Below are 9,247 nucleotides of genomic sequence, written 5' to 3'. Positions count from 1 at the left end.
GACGGAAGGAAGAAGGGACAGAGGGAGCTTGAACTTTCAAAATTCTGACTCTATTGAATTTGTGTAATATGTTGCAGTCACACAATTTGACATTGTGGTGGTGATTTGTGCCTCTTCTTATTTGGGGAGCATAGATTAAGTCATTCTGTCTTTCTAAATGTCCTATTAAAGTGTACAACCCACGTTCAATTCCTCTATGGACTCCATGCCCTCTTGCATTTGTGAAGTGGAACAGAGCGATCCCGTGCAGTGCCTGTATGCCGGTGGTTTGGGATCCTTTTGGCTTTCGTACCCAGCCCCGGCTCCTGAAGTCATTGTTGCTTGTCCCAGGGCACCCGGTGCCCTTCCATCTCTGTGGCTATCCCCATTTTAGCTGTTCTGTCTTGGCCTTTCCCTTTGCAACTTCGTCTGGCTTGTTTCAACAGTGTTTCCAACTCAGAAGCCCTGTTTGACCCTTGACAAGGCTGCATCCCCCACCCCACCCCAGTTTCGTACACATCAGGTATAGGGTCGTGGGGTTTGCACCGGGTCGATACAGAACCCTCCTGCTCCTCCAAGCTGAGAAGAGGACGTCTTGCCTGGGCCAGGGTGGGGCACTGGGTTATGAATGGCCTCCAGCTTTTGGGTTTGCTTCTCCGCAGGGGACACCGTAGGCGGCTGTGCGGTCCCGCCACTGCCCCCCGCCCCTTGTGTCCGGCTGCGACGTGGGTTGCGGTCTCCGTGGGGGTGGCATCTCCTGTCCAGGAGGTTTGCGCCTGGCGGGCCTCCCCGGAGCCGCGAGGAACCGGGAGGCGAGACCAGGGCGGGGTGAGGCGCGTCCGGGCGAGGAGGACAAACGCAGGCAGCCGCGCAGGGGGCGCAGAGGGCAGCGGGCGGGCGGACGCGCGGCGAAGGAGCGCGCGGGACAGGGCTGGCTAGCCTAGGGGCCGCCCGCCCGAGGGGGAGGAGGCTGTGCCGCCCTTGCTGCAGGTTCGCTGTCGAGCGCGCAGGAGGCAGGGACATGGATAGGGTGCGGTCTGCGCGGGGCCCCGAGCCCGGATCTCTTCCATTTCCCCTCTCACTCGACCCCGGGCTGCGCCGCAGACGGCAGCAGCTCCCGCTCTGCCCGAGCCGCCTGACCGCCGGGCCGGGGTGCTAACCGCGGGTCCCTCCAGCCCGCCGGCCCGGCCAGCCCAGCCCAGCCCGGCGGCCCGCAGCCTCGCCGCCCGCCGCCCCCCGCCGTCGCCGCGTTGCCAAAACAAACGGGCCGGCCTATTTATTGGCGGCCGACGAGCCGGGCAGCTCAGAGTCGAGGCGCCGAGGGGGACAGCACGCCGCCACCAGCCAGGGCCCCGGGCCCCCGCCCCGCACCTGAGTCCCGCCGGCCTTGAGCCGCGCCGCGCTGCCCATGGCGCCCCCGCCTGGAGTCCCCAAGAGCCACCCAGACGCCTGAGCCCCCAAAGCTCTCCCAGCCACGAGCCCACCCATCAGCCCACCAGGCGCCCTCGCCTGCCGCTCTCCCGGGCTACCCGGCCATGTCTCCCGCCTGGCTCCGGCCCCGACTGCGGTTCTGTCTGCTCCTGCTGCTGCTGCTGCTGGTGCCCGCGGCGCGGGGTTGCGGGCCGGGCCGGGTGGTGGGCAGTCGCCGGAGGCCGCCTCGCAAACTCGTGCCGCTCGCTTACAAGCAGTTCAGCCCCAACGTGCCGGAGAAGACCCTGGGCGCCAGCGGGCGCTACGAAGGCAAGATCGCGCGCAGCTCGGAGCGCTTCAAGGAGCTCACCCCCAACTACAACCCCGACATAATCTTCAAGGATGAGGAGAACAGCGGGGCTGACCGCCTGATGACCCAGGTGAGAGCGATCCGTCCTCCCAGCGCGCCATCGAAGCACCACCACCAGCCCGGCCCTATCCTCTCGCCTGGCACCTTTTCCCCCGACTGCCTGGCACGCCCCCCTGGCACCTGCCCTTCATGAATCCCGGGTGTCTTTCTGCCCAAGACGGGCTGGCCAAGGGACCCCGCGGGAGTGCTGGCATCCCGGATCCCGCCCGGTGTCTTTGAGAGGAGTTCTCTGCTGCTGCCAAGTCCCACAGCTCAGCAGGTTGGCGGGCGGCCCCTCTGCCTGAAGCTCAGGTCAGATCTGGCACTGGAAGGTACCTCGACCTGGCTGCCTCTTGCGCCTCCGGGGACCACGCCATCCCTCCCGGCCTAACATTTCTCACAGCCCGACCCTGGTCATTTCAAAGCCACTTGGCACCCCTAAGGCGAGCTCGGGGACATCAGGGATCCCGTAGACTTTCCTCCCCATGTGCCCTTATTAGTTGTGCTGCCCCTCTCCTGGAGCCGTGTCTTGGCTGGCTCTGGGCTTAAGGAACAGCAATGGAAAGTTGAGTTTGGAGGCAGAGGTAGGAAAGGGAACCAGCCGAGTAAGCCCACGTGTCTGTCGCGAGGGTTGAGCAGCGGCGCGGTTGTGGTTAAAGGGTGGGGTGCTGGAGCCTTCAGACTCTGAGACCAAGCTTAGGGGAATCCTTGAGCTTGGTGGCACGGACGAGAAGGATTGGAAATATGAGTAGGGATGCCTAGGAAGTCAGGGAGCAGAGCTGACACTAACTTATCTCTCCATGCGTGGAGCAGGACCCAACTCCACCAGACATCAGGGTTGCACACTTCCTTCTCCAAAGCCTGATGCGCCTTGGGAAAGACATACAACCCTTTCCGCTGGGGTCTACAGACCCATCCCCTATTAATAAGCTGCCCCTTTTCTAAATCTTTAGAGAGAGCAGCTAAACCACGGCCTTCAGCATGCGCCCTGGCGCCGGGGCCGGCCGGCCGATGTCGGGGCCGAAGGTTGGCTGGTGGCCGGGCCGGGCTGGGCGCCGAGGAATGCAGATAAGGATCCGGGCCACAGGCTGGGCAATCATTGACAGCGAGCGCCCAGGCTCTGTACCAGAAGGAGGGGTAGAGGGGAAGAGTCGACCGGGAGCTGGCTAGTAAGGCAGACAGACGTACATGAGCTCTAAGGACTGGACCATAAGTATCTAGAAGGAGCTCATGGAGCTATCTCCCCCGGGGGGTTAGCACCCCTAAACCAGGCTGCGCAGTTGAGAAAACTGACTAGACCTTGGATTATAGTCACTGTTGGCTCCTGGGAGGCTAAGTCCAAGGGTCTGTGGGGCCCCAAGCTCAGTGGGGCAGAGGTAGGTTGATACTTGGCGAGCCTAGCACCTCACCTCGGTGGAGGGCCCCTTCCCCGCAGGTGAGAACTCCACCCCCTTTCCTCCGTCAACTGCACGGTCCCCTGGGTGAAGGACCAGGACCCTTGAAGAGGCAGTCACCGCTGATGATCCATGTTCCCAGGGGGTGCAGCTCTACTCCCACAGTGTGAGGAAGATCCTGAAGATTGAGAGCCCATCTCCTGAGATCAAAGGCTAGGGTTCTTCTCCGATCCCTTCCTAAACAGGGACAATGCACCCTGGTGGAGGTGTGAGAGCTCCCTGGTCCCTTGCAGGGGTGGGGTGGGGGGCTCTCTGTCCCAGTCAGATGGGCAGGATACTGACTCTCTCTCTCTCTCTCTGCCTGTCATATCTCCAGCTAAGCGTGGGCAGGCGTGGGCTCAAAAGAAGGTCCCAACAGGAATGTTTTTGTGGCGCTTGCTGATGGGATCTAAGTGGACCTGGAATTTTCCTCCAACACACCCCCTGACCCACGCTGCTGGCTGGGTCTGCACCTGCCAGTGCTGGCAAAGCTCAGTGTCTGGTGGCCTCAGCTCTGGGGCTGCGGTGACACCTACTGGGCACCTTTGGCCTTGCATGCCTAGCAGGTCAGCCCGCAGGCAGTGTGAGTGGAGCGATAGGGACTCTCTCCCTCCCTGCAGACGGCCGGCCTTGGTGCCTATGTAAAACCGAGAAGCCCGACTCTGGAAAAGCATAGCTACATTTATGGCGAAAGCAAATACTAATCAGGGCAGAGGGAGCCAAGCGGAACTGTACTGAGTGGAGAAGAGTCCCCAGAGGGTACGCAGCTCCCTGCGCCCTCCAGATTTGTGGCGCCACTCTGTGGCCTAGTTCCCTGGGGACTCCAGGCTGCTAGACTGGGAGAACACATTTAGAGTCCTCTATTCCTAAGGGAAAAGGGCAGAGGTCCTCCCAAGTTTTCCAAGTCCCTTGAGAGCTGTGGGAGAGTCGGCCGAAATTTCTGTTACCTGCACCCTAGGGCTCCTTTCCCTAACTCCCAGCTCCTTCCCCTCCACAGCGTTGCAAGGACCGTCTGAATTCGCTGGCTATCTCTGTCATGAACCAGTGGCCAGGTGTGAAGCTACGGGTGACCGAGGGCTGGGATGAAGATGGTCATCATTCAGAGGAATCTTTACACTATGAGGGCCGTGCAGTGGACATCACCACCTCTGATCGCGACCGGAATAAGTATGGACTGCTGGCGCGCTTGGCAGTGGAGGCCGGCTTCGACTGGGTGTATTACGAGTCCAAGGCCCACGTGCATTGCTCTGTCAAGTCTGGTGAGCCGCTGCCGGGGGGCTGGGCCCGGGGCCGGGGCCGCAGGGCATGGGCAGACAGCGCAAGGCCCACTAGGGCCAAGAAGGTGAAGATGGCCACCAGGGGATGGAGGCGGGGAACCGAGGGAAGAGGATTTCGGAGGCGGCAGCGGCGGCGCTCCCCACAGCTGCTTTGGACTGCCTGCTCCTCCCATGTCCGGTAGTGCCATGGCCGGAGCCTAGAGAGACAGGGTCTATTCCCGTGCTACTGAGAGCTGATGTGCGGGTCCACAGCCCAGAGACTGCCACAGGAAGTGCAAGACAGAACAAGTGGAAGAGATGGAGGAAGCCAGGCTGGCAGGCACCACCGCCCCCTCCCCCATCCAGGTCCATACAGAACAAGGCGTGGTGGGGCTAGGGGCCAGAGTGTGTCCAGACATCATTATGCCTGACCAGGAGCCCAAAGGTTCAGAACCTACTACCCAGATGCAGGTCAGGCCTCCAGAGGGGCGCAGGCGTCCCCAACCTCTTCCCCAGAGCCCCAAAACTGGACATTTTGGGGTAAAGCCCAAAATAAAGTGAACTCAATAAAGTGGATTTTTCCCAGATTGGCCGCCTTGTTGATCGGAACTGGCAGGCACTGGAGCCTTGCCCCTCATCCCCAGCCTCACTGGTGTCCCTGTGGCTTACACTTAACCCACTCATGAATGCTTCACATGGTTCTCCTGGGGGCCTCAGTTGGTTGCAGGCTCCACCCTCCCCATGGGACCATATCGTAGTTGCACTCACAGACTGGCACACTAGATCTTTTTTTGGTAGTTTTGATCTACCTGAGTTCACAAGGGTGATCCTACCAATAATCCCTGCCCACAACTTAGCCCTCCCAACTGTGTGTACTTAAAATCATACCCACCTTCGTCTAAAACACTGAGCCAAGGTCAGCTCCCAAGTGGCCACTTCTGTTCATGACTCCTGACCCCAAACACTGTCCTCCATTCCACCTTCTGATGCCACTGCATCCGGTCCTTGAACAAGTGACCAACACGTGAACTGAACGTGACAATTCCTTTCTGTTAACTCGTCCCTGAGCACTCACTGTGAGGATGTTTTAGGGGTTTGTTTTCTCCGTGGGTTGGCTTTCCTCTAATGTCCATAGATTCAAATGGTCAGCCACATCACAGCCCTTGCAACATCAGTCTGGAAGGGCCATTTCAGTGGTAGAACAGACCATCAAAGCTAAGCAATCCCCCATTTCCACAAGACGGTAGCTTTTCTGGGGTCAGGCCATAAGTAGCCAATGGCTCTGCTGACCTCCAGCCTCTGGGTGCTTGACAGCAGAAGGTGACCAGATGGCCACATCACCTGGGGTTAGAGCCCCTATGTGATCCCCTCCCTCACTGGCCAGGGTTTGGGCTGGAGAGGAGAGGGACAGAGAACCACAATATGGGTTGGGATGGGTCAGCAGAGGCTGAGGTATAGTGATAACAAGAAAACAAGAGCAGCTACCCCCCACCCAGGGCTAGGGTGGCTAGGAGAGGGGCACTGTACCTGAGAATGTGATCATCCAGCAGTAACACCTTCATGTCCTTCTACCCACAGAGCATTCGGCTGCCGCCAAGACCGGTGGCTGCTTCCCTGCTGGAGCCCAGGTGCGCCTAGAGAACGGGGCACGTGTGGCCCTGTCAGCTGTGAAGCCAGGAGACCGGGTGCTGGCCATGGGGGAGGATGGGAACCCCACCTTCAGTGATGTGCTCATTTTCCTGGACCGTGAGCCAAGCAGGCTGAGAGCTTTCCAGGTCATCGAGACCCAGGATCCCCCACGTCGGCTGGCACTCACGCCTGCCCACCTGCTCTTTATTGCTGACAATCACACAGAACCAGCAGCCCACTTCCGGGCCACATTTGCCAGCCACGTGCAGCCAGGCCAATATGTGCTGGTAGCAGGGGTGCCGGGCCTACAGCCTGCTCGGGTGGCAGCTGTCTCCACCCATGTGGCCCTTGGGTCCTATGCTCCACTCACAAGGCATGGGACATTGGTGGTGGAGGATGTGGTGGCCTCCTGCTTTGCAGCTGTGGCAGACCACCACCTGGCTCAGTTGGCCTTCTGGCCCTTGCGACTGTTTCCCAGCTTGGCGTGGGGCAGCTGGACCCCAAGTGAGGGGGTTCATTGGTACCCTCAGCTGCTCTACCGCCTGGGGCGTCTCTTGTTAGAAGAGAGCAGTTTCCATCCACTGGGCATGTCCGGGGCAGGAAGCTGAAAAGACTCTAACCCCTGCCCTCCTGGAACTGCTATGCTGGGTCCAAATGCCTCCTCACCAGGAAGGCTCTGACCTTGGAAGGCACCTGGCCTGCGGATACTTGTCTCCATACTCTGTCCGGAGTGGAGACACCATTGAGACTTGACCAGGTGGTGCTGGGCCCCATGCCCTCATTTTGGTGTAGTGGTAGAGCTGTGAACTAAGCTGACAAGGGGTGGTAGGCTCTCTTTTTCCAGAGACCTTGAAACCCAACTAGCTCTTACTGCGATTCTTCACAGCCCACCTCCGTGCACAGGGAGGACCCATTCCATCTGTCTGTGGACTGCTTACCCCAGTTTTCCTGGGGCCTGGGTTTGTGACTTCACTGTTGGCAACTGATCACAGTATGAAGAGAGTCTGCCCATAGGTGGGCTTACACCTCAGTCAATGCTGCTAGATTCCCTAGGAGCCAGAGGGGAGCTGGCTGGACTCATTGCCTCCCAGAACTGAAAGACCACAGCCAGCCTGGCCAGCCTGAAACATGACCTTCTCTGAAGGCCACACTCCTGCAGATATATCCCCAGACTTCACTGTCAATGGGCAGAGTCTCTGTTCCAGGCAATGCGACCCTAGTACCTGGCACTGGGGGAGGAGCCTGGGTGACCTTGCCACCCTTGCCCAGACTAAGCTCCCTTTTCTGCTGAACCACAACCCCACCCCCTCCTCCAGTCTGTCTCCCTCACCTTATTTATTTTCATGGAGGGGGAACCCATGGGACAATTTTGGGAATGTTTTGGTCTTTCCTTTCTTTTGTAATAAAAATTATTTAAATTGTTAGAGCCATGGAGTTCAGGATGTTGAGTGGGGCCAATGCACAGTTAGCTACAGTCATGCATCGGTGGTCTAGGTGCCTTCCTTTAAGGGCAAACCTCAGATCTCCTGGCCTCACTACAAGCCCTTTCTCACCTGGCAGATGAGCATGGGGCAGGGCTTTCACAGTTTTCTCTAAACATGGCTGTGCCAGAGACAGAACAGAGGTAACTAAACTGTGGTCATGCCACATACCCAGAACCATGATATTGTGCCCTAGTGAAAGTTGCTCTCCTATTTGTCTTGAACTTTCTCAGAAAGGGCCTGGCTTTTAAACTCTTTTCTATTAGTAATGGACTGAAGTATGGAAAGAAAAGCTTCTGTGGAATTCATGTTTCTTGGCCGTCCATTCTGACTTCTTAGACAAGCCCTAAACCAGCAGCTGTCAACCATCAGAATTACCTGGGCAGCTTGTTTAAAGGATGCTCTTGACTTCCAGGCTTCTGTCTCCATAGCTCCCATGTGAGGCCCAGGAATTAATTTTTACAAATATCTCACACATGATGAATGGCCTGTGGACCCCAGTTAGCATTTTGTCACCAGGAGAAAATACTTGAGAAAAACCAGAGAAATGGTTTATTTTGTTTCATGGTCTCTGAGGTTTCATTCCACGGCCTGCCAGCTCCACTGGTCCTCTCATGACATCTGGGAAACAGAGACAGAGAGAGTAGAGGGTCTGGGGTCAAGATCTACCCTTCAAAAGACCCCTCCAGTGACCTACTTCCTACATCTAGGCCCTACCCTCTCATAGCCCACTCAGTTATGAACTCATCATTGAGGAAAGATGTTAGTGCCACTACCAAGCTTTCATGGGAGGACATTTCATATCCCAAACCACACCACCACATAGAAGTGCTGCGGTGTCCCTAGAAAAGCCAGTTTATTGCCAAGACAGAATAGCACCCCTCACTTTCTGTTACTCTAACATAAGGCCAATTTTCCTGCCTGAGTCATATCAGCTGAGGAGAAATAGGCAGTGATATCCAGCAACCATCAAGGAAATCAGAAAAACAATACAAAGCACCGTTCCTGGGCTGGACAAGGTGTCACTTGCCTATAATCCCAGCACTTGGGAGGCTGAGGCAGGAGGATTGTGAATTGGAAGTCAATCTGGCTATGTCATGAGACCCTGTTTCAGAACAAAATAAACACAGGTCATGGTGGCACATGCCCATGACATGTGGTAATTTTCCAGGCCAGGCAGGGCTACATAAGACCTTGACACAAAATAAACAAGCAACAGCAAGCAATCATTGCCCTAAGGGTTGGAGCCATAGGTCCCCACAGACTGTCATCTAATGAAGATTGTTGCTAATCATTATTCTAGACTTTACCCTTGCAGCCCATTTAATGCTTCTAACAACCCTGTATGGTGTGTTTAGTAATATTGCCATTTTCCAAATGACAGCACACTGGAGGTGACACCACAAGGGACAGAGGTAAGATTTGTAGCCTTCTAGTTCATTTCTCAGGCCACCAATGTCAAGGGGCTCCCCCGCCCCCCGTAACCTTGTGACTACTCTGGAAGGCCACTCTTGGCATTCCAGGCCTGGAAGTCTGCTGCGTTGGCATATCTAGAGTGGACCCATCTCTCCAGAGCAGATCTTTGCTCCACAGGCTAAAAGGTCCACAGCTCTTAACGAGAAGTATGAGATGACAGTTACGACGTCCTTG

The 9,247-nt window shown here is 57.1% G+C and overlaps 1 protein-coding gene across 1 annotated transcript; it reads left to right on the top strand.

The window, feature by feature from the left end:
* The first annotated feature begins 1,056 nt into the window (after positions 1–1,056).
* Ihh (Indian hedgehog signaling molecule) lies at positions 1,057–7,542 on the top strand. The gene is made up of 3 exons (XM_036173817.1): positions 1,057–1,829; positions 4,229–4,490; positions 6,066–7,542. The coding sequence occupies exons 1-3, from the start codon at positions 1,515–1,517 to the stop codon at positions 6,722–6,724; spliced, it is 1,236 nt and encodes a 411-aa protein (XP_036029710.1). The 5' UTR covers positions 1,057–1,514; the 3' UTR covers positions 6,725–7,542.
* The last annotated feature ends 1,705 nt before the right edge of the window (positions 7,543–9,247 follow it).

This window comes from Onychomys torridus, chromosome 23, assembly GCF_903995425.1.
Source record: "Onychomys torridus chromosome 23, mOncTor1.1, whole genome shotgun sequence".
Taxonomy (NCBI): domain Eukaryota; kingdom Metazoa; phylum Chordata; class Mammalia; order Rodentia; family Cricetidae; genus Onychomys; species Onychomys torridus.
The sequence above is the reverse complement of the archived record's forward strand: the minus strand, read 5'-3'. Positions and strand labels throughout refer to the sequence as shown.